The following is a 15442-nucleotide window of genomic DNA, read 5'->3' as shown; positions in this document are numbered from 1 at the left end:
TTACTCGCGTCATCATACTCAAAGGTCAACTCCGACATTGTCTTACTCATTCACCTGCTGTGAAGTGATTTGTATACTCAATTAAACTAATTAGAAATATTTTTTCAGGATTCTTAGGAGTGCAGAGCGACTTAAGGCTCTTATCCCTGCACCCCTCAAAGAGACAGGGTCTTTGTGATCGAGTCTCATTATACTAGACTAGATCTCAGAATGACGAGCCCTTATGTGCTTCTATTCATCTACAAAGCTTGATATAACGAGGTCGATTGGATAAGTCTGTTTTTCCATGTGAAGGACTGGGCTAAGAAAAAGCATCCTTTTTAGTTGCTGTAAGAGTGGATCAGAGATTAAAGGACAAGCCACTCAACTGGAGACAAAGGGTGCCTTGACGAAACCGCAGGTTCCTTTTCTTTGTTGTTTTGCCACAGTAATAGTATGGAGATGCTGGCAGGCTCTTTGTTCAGGACATTTAAGCGAGTTCGGGTCGCCCACAGCCCTTTATTAAAGAGTCGCCGTTCTCCAATTTCTAACCGAAAGTTAACATCAGTTTTCAAGCCGTTATAATGACTTTCTATCACCATACAGAGGCCGTGGTTACACAAGAAGCCTTTGCCAGCCTCACGGAACCAAGATATCGCGAATTCGATGTGCTTGATTTCGACCCGAATTTCGAAGTTGATGATGAGCTAGAGGACCTCGAAGGATACCAACCTGGTGGTTTCTGTCCAATTGATATATCCTTCCCAGACTTCCCTAGCATCATCCATGATCGGTTCCAGATCATCTACAAACTCGGGTTTGGTGGATTTGGAACAGTGTGGCTCTGTTATGATCTTGTCAATAAGACATGGAGGGCTTTGAAAGTCCATCAGGCAGGCAAATCTCTACCAAATCAGCTTCCAGAGGCATCCAGAGATATGTTGGTCAGCCGAACGATGGAACGACATTCAGTGTCCGTCGAAGAAGCCTTGGACAACGGAATCGCAATTCCCCTTGAGACTTTCTGGATCGATTCGCCCAACGGACGCCACTTATGTATGGTACTTCCCCTGTTAGGACCCAGGTTATCTGACCTTATAGACAAGATGCCTAATGACCCTGGTCGCATCAAACATATAAGCCATCAGATTGTCCGAGGCATGGACTTCCTCCATCGTCAAGGCCTATGCCATGGCGATTTTCGCCCGACAAACGTGCTGCTGAAATTGAAAGAGGGTGTATTTGACGATATGAGTGTGGACGACATGCGTGAGCTATTGGGGCCACCTACCGTAGCCGACGTCAAACTGAAAAGTGGCGGGAGGAGCCCACACGCCCCCGAGCTCGTTTTCGCCTGTGTCGAATGGAAATATCTCTGGAAATATGTGTCCGACGATATTGCCATTACGGACTTCGGCGAATCCTATGAAACAAACAATCCCAATCCGCCGGACCTGGGTATACCGGAACAATATGCCGCCCCTGAGATCGTTATCGGCGGCGATAAAAGCATGGCAACGGACATTTGGGCTCTGGGCTGCACCTTGTGGGATCTGCGCTGCCGGCACCTTCCGTATACTTGGCCTATTTTCATGGAATTGGTGCGGACAATGGAGGACTGGATGGGACCCTGCCCCCAGCCGTTCAGACTGCAAGCGCTGCAGAAACTCTACGAGGAAGACATCGAACGATGGAAGCAGAAAGGAGGAGAAGAAAATAAAACGATAACAAAACCCGAGCCCCCAAACAATGCCGAAGCACTTACCATGCAGACATCAACCTATATCACAGAGACTGATAAGTTGCATGCGGCCAGTGGCCGTCCCGGTCGCGGGCGCTCTATTGAGGATCACCTTGGACGTGAACATCTTGGTGTCACTGTCGACGGAAAATCGACCAGGTTCAGTCTCAGCGTGGAAGAGATACGATGTTTTGGGGACCTCTTACACAAAATATTTCAATGGCAACCCCGGCAACGGTGGGACACGGCGCGGATCATGGGCCATGAGTGGTTCGTGTCACCAAATGAGTCTCCAGAGAAGCCCGGCTCCGCTCCAGACCAAGACCCCATCATGGACGACGGTTTACCGGTTGATACGAAGCTTCCATCAGACGTTGTAGATGTGAGTCAACCGCCTCGTGACCAGGATGACGAGCCCGGCTCCACTGAACACCAAGTCCCCATCATGAACGACGGTTTACCGGCTGATGCGGAGTCTCCATCACACGATGTAGATGCTAGTCAAGCAATTCATGACCACCAGGACAGCATCATCATCATGCGCGATGCTACTCCACACCGGCTGAGCACGTTACCGAGGGTGCTCCATGGTATTCGGATACTCACGCTTGCTGCATATATCTTGGGGGTACTTGGCACAATATTTTACTTCGTCGCACACTTACTTGCAAGATGGCCTGGCTTATTGGCTATTTGCCAGTTAGTCCTCTCGGGCGTTGATCGTGTTATTGCGGCAACTGTACCGAGTGGGGATGTGATTGTGGCGTTCGTGAGAGAATAAAGGCGTTCTAGAACTCGTATATAAGTGTCAATAGTATCATCAACTATAAAATAAACGACCATGAAAAGCGGCAGTAAGTTGCGGCCAGCATTCCCACACGCGAGGTTAAACGGTATTACTCCACTGCCACTGAGGCCATATTAATTGTCACGATACTGTTCTGTCTAGTAATGAATAACAGGGTGTAGTATATTCCCCTGCACCTAGAAGTAGAAGTCTATTCCAGATTGAACCAATTGAATACGAATGCGCTTTCTAAGCCAGGGTTTTGCCGCATAGCTAGGCTCTTTTCGATTTTAGCGCTGACCGGTCTTACTGGACAGGCCAGCTTGGCTGAGTAAGTCTCGGCAATCTGCAATCGTCGTCGAAGCTGCAGGGGCTAATCGAAGCACTGAAGCCTGGACCTCATCCTCAATTATGGAGCAGTTAATTACCTGGCTTATCAATAGTAAGCTGGGCCCTCCGTCTGGCATCTTTACCCTGGCGATATAGTAGAAGGCACAGCCACGCAACTAGGTATGCCATATCTATGAAAATACAATCTAAAGCCTCAGACCATCGAGGCACACGTGCAGAGGGCATCTTAAATGGCAGCTTAATTTAGTAAACCTAGAAAGCAGCCGCATGATGCTATTCATAGATGACTTACTCTAGGAGACCTGGCGTGGTCCAGAGTGGACTCTTTCAGCTTCATCCACTGTCCACCTGCACACGGTAATCTCTACATTGGCTGTGTTGATAGCATCAAGACCAACCTAGTAATACCGACGGCTTGTGTTCTTGTCGGAATCAGTCCCTCGTGATCCTTCGAGGTCTGGGACTTCTATAAGAGCAGGTGACATTGCCTCTCGATTTCTCTTCTTTCCTCTATCTCATCACCAACATCAACAACAGCATCCCCATCACTTCTCAACTACAGTCAAAACTTCGCACACATTCTACCAAACTCGAAACAAAAAACCAAACAGCAACTATCCACACTAACATCCCATATTCACTATCATTCAAAATGGCTGTCCTCAAGAACATTCTTCTCCAGGGCCTCTTGGCCGTCACGGCCGTAGCTATGCCTCTTGCATCTGAGGAGCCCTCTCTGGATGTTCGCAACGAGGACGCCATCAACTCTGTCTTGACCCCTACCCTCGAGGCGCGCAAGAACACGAACAAGTGCGAGGCCCACATCCACATTGACAGTAAGTAGAAGAGCAGAACCACCCCTCTCGCCTCTCAGTATTGACACACGCCACTTGCAGGCTCCAACGGTCTCTGCGGAAACAAGTGCACGCAGAAGTTCAACATCGACATCGTGGACAAGTCGGGCGCGGCCATCGGCAAGACCTACGACTGGAGCAAGGTCGGCACCTGGAGCGCGACCAACCCCCGGACAGGGTCGAGATCGCCACCTCCAAGAACAAGAACCTCATCTTCGACGGCGCCCTCCCCACTGGCATCATCTCCAACGACGACAAGTGGAGGAGCAACTTCAACCTCGCCTACGACACCCAGAAGTGGAGCTCCCACGAGTGCGCGAACTACAAGTACAAGTCGCCCCGTGTCAGCAACGGCCACCGCCACGAATACGACCTGTGGTGCGAGTTTGACTGCTAAGCGTCGCAGTCAATCAGTCACAAATTCGCTTGTTTGGTATTAATGGTGCATGGACGGAAGGAGTTTGGGGTCGCATGGCGAATGGCAGCGAAGCAGATGCTGGATGGTCGATTTGTCTTGGTTTCCTTTTTTAGTCTTCTTCTATCGGGGTTTGAGCGAGCTGTTCTGCCATTTACATCATTTGGTGTACTTTGTATAAACTCTCAACACTCCTTGAACCGCCCCTATTTCAAAGTCCTCGGACTTTGGTCCGGTCACTACTGCAGATAACTTTTCAATTCAGTTACGATATCATATCCAATGCTTCCTAGTTTTTCCTGTAGCCTCTACTTATCTGGCAGCAGATCGAGGATCCGCAGTGCCCGAAGGATTACTCGACCACATTGGGGTTGACAGTGCTATTACTAAGCATGGCACTCGTGATCAAGTTCCTATGGACAGAAAACTACCTGAAGGAGATATGATGATAAGCGAGAAGCAAATGGGCAGTGTATGAGCTTGTGGGCCTCTGTTCCTGTTTGCGACTGTACTGTCGCCCTTGCAACTTAGGGTAGGCACCAGAGTTTGTTGTGTCTCTGATATCTGCTTTGACCCTGGTATATACAGGTCATTTGGCAGCTATTCCGGGCTGCTTGCACTTTATTGATCTGTTTGATTTCACTGCCATCGCGTGTGGCTCTCCAATTCTGCTAATTAGCATTCTAAGAATTTCTTCTAGATGGCTCGTGGCGGCCTTTTCCTTCCTTAATGTTACAATTTAGTCCCTATACCTAGCCACCCTGAATGCATCAAATCAAAGCCTCATAGATCGCTCAGGCTCGTCGTTGTGAGAAGGGAATGTTGAGAAATCTGATGACACGTGTTAGCAAGGGACGTTCTCCATATCACGTTGGTCAGAATAAGATATGGTGGTACTCACATTGGGCATCAGCTTCACCTGGATGTACTGCGACTCGGACAGAAAGGCCATCCAGAACTTGACTCCGCCCGTTTTTGGATCCATGCACACCTCAAGACGTGCAGCTCCCACCATATCCTCGAGCTGGGCATGCGTGACCCGCGTCTGGTGCTCGTCCTGCCCGTCGCGGGGCACCATGCGGCAGAGGACCAGGTCCTTGAAGTCCCCATTCGCCTTGGTCTTCAGGCGACGACGCATCTGGTCAATCTCCTCATCCTGCGGGTCGCGTCCTGCCGACTGTACGGAGGACAATAGGCTCCCGCCCGGGGCAGCGGCTCCCCTCCTAGGGACAGTACCGCCGAGATAGCTCTGGTTGCTGGCCGACGACCTGAGGTTGCGGACGTCGAGGTCGAGATGGGGGATGTCCCAGGCGATGCCGGAGGCGATGCCGCCCAGGTCGCCGAGGCTGTCGCCGAAGTAGTTGGTGCCGGCCTTGGACATGGGGCGGAAAGAGCCCCGGTCGGAGGCGGCGTCCTTTATTGACGCGGAATCCCTGTTGCTGGTGCGGTCCCAGCCGCTAGCCGCGGCCCCCTTGTTGTCTGCATGGTGCTGCTTGGACTCGGGGGTTCTGGAGAAATGCATGGCTCTGGAAAGGATTGGGATGTGTGGGGTGTGGGTTACTCTATGACGACAAGATTATGCAGCCAGGGCGAGAAGGTTGGAGAGATGGGAACAGATAGGGAAAGGCCTGTTGAGGGGGTTTTGTGTTTACTTTTGGTGATATTGGGGATGTCGGGTTAAACCAGTCCCCGCCTGGCTGATCTGGTTTCCTGGCCATAAATACAGGTGGTTGATGATGTGGCCGGTGTCTCAGCCACAACCGAGCATTAACCGCACCGACTTAGTAAGCCGAGGGAGATCAGCACATGATTGCAAATTGCAGGACTGAGATGTTTTGGCTTGTTTGCTCGGATCGCCTCGGAAGACCCCGAACCTGCCGGCCTCGCCGCCGCCAGCCTGCAGTCCAGTCCACTCAACATGCACGCCCAATCCGCCAGGCTGGGTATTCTTCTATTTTCCTCACTCCCTCGAGCCACTTCGCTTGACCGAATGTCAATTGCCCGCCAATCAGTTGCTGCGCTGGAGTGGACGCCCAGTGACGTCGCAGTCCAACCGGTAAAAAAACCCAGGTGTGCTCAGGCCACCCGCTGCGCTGTCTATGGCCCAGTAAAACGTCACCGCATCTCTCCTTTTTTTCCCAGCCCACTCCAGAGGTAACTGCCCCTGCAAGTGCGCCAGAATATCGTCGATTACTATTGTTATACCCGGATTGCCTGCGAGTCAAGGTTCCGTGGTCGTGTCTACTGGGAATGCATGGCGGGCTTAGAGGCAAACACGTAGGCTATTGGACTGGGCCGCACATTCTGAAGTCGCGATTTCATCATCGCCTATCGGCGACCTAATTACAAACTACCGAGACGTCTATGCGCATATGAAGACCGGGCAGCATGGTTCGAGCTCGATCTAGGACCAGTCACCTTCTTGAAGCTCCGTCAAGTTCTTCCCCGCCTTGATTTGCTCCATGACTTCGGCCATGGTCCAGGGCTTGTGCTTGTAGCCACGGGGGATGTTGGTATGATGCAGCTCCACCTCGCCGTTGGTGACAACATGCTGGAAGGCCTCGTGGAATTTCTCGTAGGCATAGGCCTCTGCGTCATGGGACCAGACCCATTTGGGGTACCGCGAGCGGATGAGGGCGGGGTCCCGCGCGACGGCGTCCCAGTCGGTGTTGTGCTTGACCTGCAGGTTGATAAAGGCCATCTTCTGGCCGCACGAGACGCGCTGGAAGCGGAGGCGGTTGTAGGCGCGGGCAGCGTCGGCGGCGCCGCGGCTGTCGCGGCCGAGCTGGAGGCAGGTGGCGAGCGTCATGGCGTCCTCGATGGCCTGGGTGGCGCCGTTGCCCGAGGTGGGCAGGAAGGCGTGCGCCGCGTCGCCGAGCTGGACGACGCGCCCGCCCGGCGACGTCCACGTCTCGTGCGGGTCACGGAACACGAGCTGCCAGTTGACGACGGACCCCCGCCGGTGTGGCCCGAATCAGCGCTTCCAGAGCTGGGTGGAAGGTCGTGTCGCGCTCCATGATGGCGATGACCTCGGCAGGGTCCACGTCGGGCACCCACGACTCGTGCGCCGTCGCATCGTGCTGGAGAGAGGGTAGAGGAGGTTAGCCGATGCAAAACTTGTGCAGATGTCGATTGAGAACGGTGGAACAGACTCACCGTGTGCATGAAACCCCAAAAGGCGACGTCGTGGGTGAGCGCCATCGAGGCGTGGCAGCCATTCCTGCACGCAAGTTAGCCCGACTCACAACTGTTAGGACGATAGCCTCTCGGTCCTTCGTGGGGGGAGGTAACACGCACCCGATCCAAAACTGCCAGATTGGCTTGTCATCCTTCTTGAACTTCCACATCTCCTGGACCAGCGGATCGCGCAGAGCGTGCTCAATTGGAAATGCGGCCCGATAGAGGGCCTTGCCGCTTCTTTGCAGCTCTTTAGGCGTGCCGGAGACGATGGTGCTGGACTTGGTGCGGACGCCGTCTGCAGCGACGACGATGTCGGCGGCACGCTTGCGGCCGTCCTCAAGCACGACGCCGCCGACTCCCTGGGCTGTGTCCTCCCAGTACTCGGCCACCTTGGTGCCCCATTCGATCTGGAGCCCGATGCGTGCGACCTGCCGCAGGAAGGCACGGTAAAGCTTGATGCGGGCGTGGGCGTTGACGGACGAGAAGCCGCGTCTGCCGGCGAGGTGCTCGGTGTCGTTGAACATGGGCGGCGCGGGGCCGTAGATGCGCTCGCCCGAGTGCCGGTAGTACGACATGCCCACGTCGTACTGGTTGGCCTCGATCTCGTAGCCCATCTCGGGCCAGTGCCGCCACATGAGCACCGCACTCGGCTGGATCTGGATGTTGTCGCCCGTCCAGACGGGGCCGACGCTGCGGTCGAGCACCTCGACCGTGTGCCCCTTGCGCCAGCACTCGAGCGCGCACGCAAGGCCACCCAGCCCCGCCCCGCAGATGAGCACCCGGATGCCCGTCTCGGGATGCCGCATCACCTGCGCGTCAATGCCCCGCGCCGCCGCGTCCTCGAGCCTCTCCTTGGTCATGGGCGGGGGCGGGCTCGAAAGGGGAACACGTCTTCGCCGAGGGAGGGCCCCTGCGAGACTTGGGCCTTACGGCTTGGCCCATTGTACGTTGGGTCATATTCGACTGCACCGTCATGGGTAGACCCATTGCTTGGCGTGGCGGTTACATCAGCATGTGGAGACATCCTCGGAGCCGAAATATATTGTGATTTTACTTTTTGCGAAAGCGAGTGTTCAGCACCAGAAGAACATGTCGAGTCTTAATAAGAACGTCTCATTATAAGGGGCCCCAACCATCACCAACATGCAGGCACTGCGCACTTGCATGGTATCACCTTAGTAGTTGCCGTAGAAGAACGTACAGAGGGGATGGGCTCACCAAGAGGGAGCACAATGTCGAGTGTCAGATACCGTAACGCCCATCCCCGGCCAAGCCCGACAGAATGCCAACACCTTACCGCTGGCCGAACACCAGCGGAACGCGGGCGGCAGCGCGATACGAGGCAAGCATTGAGTTCTGGAATAGATGAAGAGCCGGGTAACTGACCACGTAGCGAGGCTTTGAATAGAGTTGTTCGGTTACCGACGAATCCCGAAGTTCCCCGTGGCTCCCCGATGTGACCCGGGAAGGGCTGAGAGCTCACAGGTACCTCCTACACTAGTAATTGCGGTCCCTCGCGTTACTGATGGGAACGAAATGGGAGAATTGTTCACAGGCATTGGATTCCTTCCATGATCTTGAAGCCGGGCTTACTGTGTCTCTTCTAAACTGGTCAGAGAAAAGCAGTACTATATCGGCACGTTATGGCGATGAACAAACTTTAAGACAGTGTATAAATTCCTAGTCAAGTTGATAAACCATAGGCAATAATCTTGCCCTTTTCGACCACCTGTCGCCATACCAAAACCTCGTTACTTTTTGCACTTAGCACCCCTCGGATAGGGTTCACCAGCAGCATGCTTTCACGGCCCTCCGACGCCGTCCTTCCGGCGGGGTCTTTAGTGCTTATCACGGGCGTCAATGGTCTATTGGGAGGAAAGATGGCGGACCAACTGCTTCAGCTCGGGTATCGTAGGCTAACCCCCTTTATGGAGTCGCTCGCTAGGTGTTGACAAAGGATTCCCTCCAGGTGTCCGCGGCGTCGTGCGCGATAGCAAGAAGGCCCAGTGGCTGCAAGAACGGTTCGATGAGGCCTACGGCGTCGGCAAGTTCGAGGTGGTCGAGGTACCCAAGATGCAGGTGGCCGGGGCCCTGGACGGGGTGGTCAAGGGGTGTAGCGGCATGCTGCATCTGGTGTCGGACATCTCTTGGGGGCCGGACCCCAACCTCGTAATCACCAACTCCAAGGCCCTCGTGCTAGAGGGCATGCGAGCGGCGGCGACCGAGCCCGGGCTGCGACGCTTCGTGTATACGTCTTCGGCGGCCGCCGCGATGCAGATGCGCTTCAACGAGGTCTTTGACCTTGGGCCCGACGCGTGGAACACGGCCTCGGTCGAGCGCGCCCTGGCGCCGCCGCCCTACACGCCCGAGCGCGCCTTTGACGTCTACGCCGCCTCCAAGGTGCAGTGCGAGCAGGCCGTGTGGGACTTCGTGTCGACGCAGCGCCCGCGCTTCGAGGCCAACACGGTGCTGCCCGACTTTGTGACGGGCCCGTCGCTCGACGTCGCGAGGCAGGGTTTGGGCCCGACGGCCCACGTCTTGGGGGCCCTGTGGACGGGCGACGAGAGCTTCCGCTTCCTGCCGCCGCACTACATGGTCGACACGGGCGACGTCGGCCTTCTCCACGTGGGCGCGCTGCTGCACCCCGACTTCAAGGGGGAGCGTGTCTTTGGCTACGCACACAGAAAGACCTGGACCGACTGGATCCAGCGGCTTCGCGCCATGTATCCCGAGCACAAATTCCCTGGTACGTTCCGGTCACCCTGTACTGGAGTTGAGGTGAGCTAACACTCCTGCGTGCCCGCGGTAGATCCACCGGAGAACGAGGGACAAGATTTGTCTAATGTCATTGGCCGGCCCAGGGCCGAGAGTCTACTGAAATGGCTTGGCCAGCCCGGCTGGAGACCGATGGAGGAGTCTATGAAGGAGGCCTTTGACGTTATCGCTGCGAAGTATGGCATTTAAGGTGGTGTCTAGGTACATAAAATATAACTACTAGTAAATGAATAATTAGTTTACGTATATTCTCCAGAACAATAACGTGATGCCATTCTGACTATTACTACTTAGCAACCCTCAGCAGGTGGCTCTCGTAATTACGAGGTGGGAAACCAGCAGTTCGCCCATCCGCAAGCATTAATATTTCCACCCCTACCCCAACCGTATATCGAGATCATCGGCCCCTGCACCCACCCACAGCGGACGCTAGGGGCCGCACCCGTCTATAGGCTGCCGCATTATACAGATTCCCTTCCCCACCCACCCTGCATTTGGCTCCCTGCCCTTGTCCTACCCCTGTCAGCCTGTCTTGCTGGCCCTACCGTCGCATTCCCGCCAACTAACCAAGCTAGATTCGAACCTTCTCGGTCCCTCGCGGCTCATGGAGCCCGGATCCGCTTCCGTCCCTGCTGGCACCCAAACCCAAACGGGGTTCAGGTGACGCAACCTATTCTGTCTCCCTGCTCATCGTCTCGGGCTTTTCATCTCTGGTCTTCTCGGACTTTTCTGTCTGAATAGTTGTCCGATAGCTGATGTTCAACCCTCGTAAACCCGAGCCGAGCAATGTTCAACCCCTGAAGATGTTTACGCTAGAAAAAAGCAAAGTAACACCTACCTGGCGCCGTGGTGCTCTGTTAAATATACCATACGAGCAATGACTAATTGAACACGTCTCGATACTCCTTTGTCTGGTCTTGTTTCTTCGCGCTTTTGTCGCAGTCTACGTTGACTTCCAGTTACCATTCCCGCATCAAAGCTTGGGCAACGGCCTCTCTTAGCGACCATCCTTAACTCTCCTCAGCCATGTCGAAGGAAACTTCGGGACCTTCCGATGGGCTCAAGCCACCGGGCCCCGATGTGTCGGACTCCCCGCCCGTATCACTCGATGCGCCGCCCCCAATGAAGCTCACGAGTCTCTCCTTCATCCTCACCGTGGCCTCGCTGGCCATCTGCGTCTTCTGCGTCGCCCTTGACACGAGCATCATCACCACTGCGATCCCGCGCATCACCGACGACTTCAGTTCGACCAAGGACATTGGCTGGTGAGCGCTCCCGTCAAATGAAACAATAAGGGGTTCAAAACTAACGCACAGGTTTCCCCTCTCGCGAAGGTACGGTTCCGCCTACCTCGCCACGAGCTGCGTCTTCCAGCTGCCGGCTGGGAAGCTATACTCGCGGTACAGCTCCAAGTGGGTGTTTCTGATCTCGCTAGCAATATTCGAGATTGGCTCGCTGCTGGCCGCCGTTGCGCCCTCATCGCCCCCTTTTATCGTAGGGCGCGCGCTCCAGGGCACCGGCGGCGCCGGGGTCCAGGCCGGCTACCTCATCATCATCGCCGCCATCACCCCGCCCGACAAGGCCCCCGTGTTCCAGAGCGTCAGCGGCGCCATGTACGGTGTAGCCGCCGTCGTCGGACCATTGGTATGCCGCTGCTCCCTGAGCTGATTCCAGCCCCCGAGCCCCCCGAGTGCCCAAGCCTGGGGTCTGGGCTTGCAAACTTCCGTCCAAACCCCTTTGCGGTCATGGGCTAACTGTTGCTATGTCTTCTTTCCAGATCGGCGGTGCCTTTACCGACTCAGTCACCTGGCGCTGGTAAGATCGCAGCCCACACGCACGCCTAACCTCGGTAGCCGTTCCCTATTTGCTGACCCGGAGACCTCCAGGTGTTTCTACATCAACTTGCCCATTGGGGGCGTTTCGGCCCTGCTCCTCTTGATCTTTCTCCACACGCCGTCACCGCATCCGCCGAAGTTGACTTTCATGAAACAAATTTTGTGGTTTGACCCTCTCGGCCCTATCCTCCTTATGCCCAGCATCATTTGCCTACTCCTGGCCTTGGAGTGGGGTGGCGTGATGTACCCCTGGAGCCACTGGCGCGTCGTTGTGGTGCTCGTTTTCTTCGTCGTGAGTATTCTCTCCCCCAGCTGGTGCATGACAAACTCTGTAAACACAGCACAACGAGAGAAAGCCACGCACATGGTCGCCTTGCTGATGACGGTCTTTCCGCTATCCCGGTGTAGGTCCTCCTATTGGCCTTCGTCGCGGACCAGTACTTCATGGGCGACAACGCGCTCATCCCAGGGCGCATCGCCCGGTCGCGAACAGTGGTAGCGACGTCGTGGTTCGTCCTGTTCATGTTCGGCGCCTTTATTGGCAACACCTACTTCATCCCGATCTACTTCCAGGCCGTGCTGGGCGCCAGCGCTCAGGACTCGGGCATCCGCATGATCCCACTGCTTGCCGTCAACGTCGCCACCCTCATCATTGTGGGTGTCATTAGTTCCAAGACGGGCCACTATGTGCCTTTCTTCCCTGCCTGCGCCATCGTCACCGCCCTCGGCTGCGGCCTTATCACCACCTGGCAGCTCGACTCCCCGCCGGCATCTGGGTCGGCTACCAGATCATTCTCGGCATTGGCATCGGGCTGGCGCTGCAGCTCCCGGCCGTCGCCGTCCAAGCGGTGCGTACCTCCTTTGTCCTTTTTCTCTTCGTTGATATCAATTTTTCGAGCCAGGCTGACTGTTTCCCCTTCGTCCCGTGCCCCGTAGACCGTCCCTGGGCAAGACATTTCCATGGGCATCACCACCGTGCTTACGTTTCAATTTCTCGGCTCGGCCGTCTTCATTAGTGCTCAAAACAACATTTTCAACACGAAATTGGTCCAGCTCATCACAAGCCTCCACATCCCGGGCGTCGATCCAGCTCGGCTGGTACAGAGCGGCGCCACGGCGCTCCGTCGCACTCTACCTGCCGAGTACCTGCCGCGTGTACTCGACGCCTATATGGGCGCCCTTCAGTGGGCGTTCCGTATCTCACTAATCTTTGCCTGTCTCTCTATATTTGGAGCGGTTAGTCTGGAATGGAAAAGAGTCAAGGGAAGGAACCCGGAACAGCCGGCCGCCCACGCCTAATCTCATATTATGCATTGTTACTCTCTACGTTTCAAACAAGATGTTTGATGAAGCTACGGGTATGGTTAACGGGCATAGTCCCAATGAAGCAACCGTGGTTAGGAAAGCGTTTACACTTAGTTGCCTTTATAATATTAGACACAATTCTTCTTCTCATAATTTGCAATTCTGCTACTTAAGACCCGGGTCTTTTCTTTGGATACCACCAAGTAGGTTTCAACCTTGCATACTATTATATAAAATGGTTTTGATTACGTATGTAGTAATTGGGAAATCTTAACCACAGAGCCCCCTTTCAACAATAGTAAAATGTCGCAACAGCTACCTAAGGTCCGGCAGCCGATATCATCATCCAGCTTGCGGAGCAACCACGTTTAAATTCAATTACAAGCTCTGATCGAGTTTCTCGCAAAGAGGGGACATTAGATAAAGTATATGTATCGTATTTCAAAACAGCTCTAATCTAACAAGCGTACTGACAAAACATAACCCCTTGCCAAAGCCGTAGTACCACTTGAGTCTAAGTACCAGTGCAATCCAAATGAAATAAGCAATCAAAATTACATCTTTTTGCAACGCCTGGCTCCGCTGCCCCTCAATACTGTCCATCCAGATCCGTCATGACTACCCTTGCGACGTCAACGCACAGGCTTGCTTCATTCCTGCGCGCCCCAGCCCTCGGCGTCCTCGGGGGTTCGAATCGCGGGCAAACCACCTTTTCTCGCCAGCAACGATCTCAAAGGCCACCTTTCGGTCCTCGGCGAGCTTCTCCAACGTCTTGACTATTCGTGGCTCGATGGCGAGCTTGACCACGTCACCCTCCGAGCGGCCGAAGACAGCGGTGACGAGCTCCGCTACGGCCACGCTGCCCTTGGCGCCGCCCGGAACCACCGCGGCCTGGCGGGCACGCTCACGGGCGGCCGTCAGCAAAGAGTAGACTTGATGTTCATAGTACTCCTTCTGGCGCAATAGACCCTGCATCTTGCGCGGCAAATCTTCAATGACGGCACCGTGGGCCGGGTAGCCTAGGCGGCAGCCGAGGGCGGCCATGCTGGCCAGAGACGTCGTGAAGAGACCTAGGTCCTCGAAAACGGACTGGCCGTGGCCTAACACGTTATCGCCCGTGAAGAGCGCGTCCTCCTCGGCCAGCTGGAAGCACATGTGGTCGTGCGAGTGGCCCGGAGTGTGCAAGGCCCGCATCGTGGCGCCCTCGACGGCGAACTCTTGCCCGTCGGCGATGGCCCGCTGCCCAGGGTCCGGGTCGTGCTTGTAGATGCGCTCGGCCAGCTCCGGCCAGCACGCCACGAGGTCCGGCACCCCGCTCGTGTGGTCTATGTGCCAGTGCGTGAGTAGTACATGTGAGATAGTGATTTCAAGCTCGTCGACCAACTGCCTGAGGTTGTCAATCCAGAACTTGAGGCCCTAAAGCGGATTAAAGGGTCAGTTGCTTGCCGTCGGACTCGGAGACCACGAGGCGGGTGGGAGAAAGCCTACCTGACCAGCATCGATAAGAATCCGGGATTTACCCGTGCCTACGAGATATGTATTTGTGCCCTGTAGCCGCATGGGTCCGGCATTGCCTCCCAAAATTCGCACCACGCGTGGGGAGACCTGCTCGACGGGCGGGAGAACAGGAAGCTTGGAGCCCTGTGCCGCGAGGTAGTCGTTGAAGAGAGAAGTGTCACAGTTTGCGAGTACCGTCGACATTATCGTTGCGAACAAAAGCTGGGCTAGGTGCGTGATGAAGAGACAAGTGTGACAGATAAAACTTGGAGAGGGTGTAGTCACTTGAAGCCTCCTTGGCACTATATCCTAATGCGCCGTCATATGTTCGACCACAACCCAGACCACAACCCAGATCATCCAGCCATGACTTCCCAACAACTGTTCGACGCCCTTTCCGCGCGATGCCGTTGTTGCACCAAATATCGCCCGGGGCTCGACAGTGATTGGCTGAGAGGCACCAGGGCTTTCGGGATTCAACCGGCGTTGCGCGGGAATCTTGCTGACCCTGGGAAACCTTATCGACTATCTCTTGAATCTCTCGCTTTCCACCAACTCCCCCAACCTTGGCCTTCTATATTCGGAATGGCCGTTATTGGAGAGACTGCCGGACGACGGGAAGTTAATTTGATTGGGTTTTATGCGCATCTCCGGAGCGTGTAGCCACCGCTATCCGAAGTCGCGCGCCACTTAGCCGGCACCCGAGCATGACCGCAACCGCGT

General features: G+C 55.2%; 7 protein-coding genes across 7 annotated transcripts; 4 read left to right on the top strand and 3 right to left on the bottom strand.

Moving 5' to 3' along the window:
- Positions 1-563: 563 nt before the first annotated feature.
- On the top strand, positions 564-2842 carry PG998_006164 (serine/threonine protein kinase-36; the record flags this gene model as incomplete). The annotated part of the gene is made up of 3 exons (XM_066872982.1): positions 564-1035; positions 1081-2310; positions 2802-2842. 3 exons carry the CDS (start codon positions 564-566, stop codon positions 2840-2842), a joined length of 1743 nt encoding a protein of 580 aa, XP_066733079.1.
- A 668-nt stretch (positions 2843-3510) lies between these two features.
- On the top strand, positions 3511-4109 carry PG998_006163 (uncharacterized protein; the record flags this gene model as incomplete). The annotated part of the gene is made up of 3 exons (XM_066872981.1): positions 3511-3694; positions 3755-3815; positions 3890-4109. 3 exons carry the CDS (start codon positions 3511-3513, stop codon positions 4107-4109), a joined length of 465 nt encoding a protein of 154 aa, XP_066733078.1.
- Positions 4110-4971: 862 nt separating this feature from the next.
- PG998_006162 (uncharacterized protein) lies at positions 4972-5649 on the bottom strand (the record flags this gene model as incomplete). Its single annotated transcript, XM_066872980.1, has 1 exon — positions 4972-5649. The coding sequence occupies one exon, from the start codon at positions 5647-5649 to the stop codon at positions 4972-4974; it is 678 nt and encodes a 225-aa protein (XP_066733077.1).
- Positions 5650-6531: 882 nt separating this feature from the next.
- PG998_006161 (uncharacterized protein) lies at positions 6532-8215 on the bottom strand (the record flags this gene model as incomplete). The annotated part of the gene is made up of 3 exons (XM_066872979.1): positions 6532-7005; positions 7082-7207; positions 7298-8215. Coding segments are annotated over 3 exons (1518 nt in total), but the record flags the coding sequence as incomplete, so codon positions are not given.
- Positions 8216-9103: 888 nt separating this feature from the next.
- Positions 9104-10271, top strand: PG998_006160 (NAD-P-binding protein; the record flags this gene model as incomplete). Its single annotated transcript, XM_066872978.1, has 3 exons — positions 9104-9218; positions 9265-10053; positions 10117-10271. The coding sequence occupies 3 exons, from the start codon at positions 9104-9106 to the stop codon at positions 10269-10271; spliced, it is 1059 nt and encodes a 352-aa protein (XP_066733075.1).
- An 837-nt stretch (positions 10272-11108) lies between these two features.
- Positions 11109-13216, top strand: PG998_006159 (uncharacterized protein; the record flags this gene model as incomplete). Its single annotated transcript, XM_066872977.1, has 6 exons — positions 11109-11347; positions 11417-11726; positions 11860-11897; positions 11969-12209; positions 12326-12769; positions 12854-13216. 6 exons carry the CDS (start codon positions 11109-11111, stop codon positions 13214-13216), a joined length of 1635 nt encoding a protein of 544 aa, XP_066733074.1.
- A 624-nt stretch (positions 13217-13840) lies between these two features.
- On the bottom strand, positions 13841-14923 carry PG998_006158 (uncharacterized protein; the record flags this gene model as incomplete). Its single annotated transcript, XM_066872976.1, has 2 exons — positions 13841-14638; positions 14711-14923. 2 exons carry the CDS (start codon positions 14921-14923, stop codon positions 13841-13843), a joined length of 1011 nt encoding a protein of 336 aa, XP_066733073.1.
- Between the last annotated feature and the right edge of the window lie 519 nt (positions 14924-15442).

Source organism: Apiospora kogelbergensis (genome assembly GCF_038363985.1).
Source record: "Apiospora kogelbergensis strain CBS 113332 chromosome Unknown utg000003l_segment0_segment0, whole genome shotgun sequence".
In the NCBI taxonomy this organism is placed as follows: Eukaryota; Fungi; Ascomycota; class Sordariomycetes; order Amphisphaeriales; family Apiosporaceae; genus Apiospora; species Apiospora kogelbergensis.
Note: the sequence above shows the minus strand (reverse complement) of the source record. Positions and strands in the feature narration are given on the sequence as shown.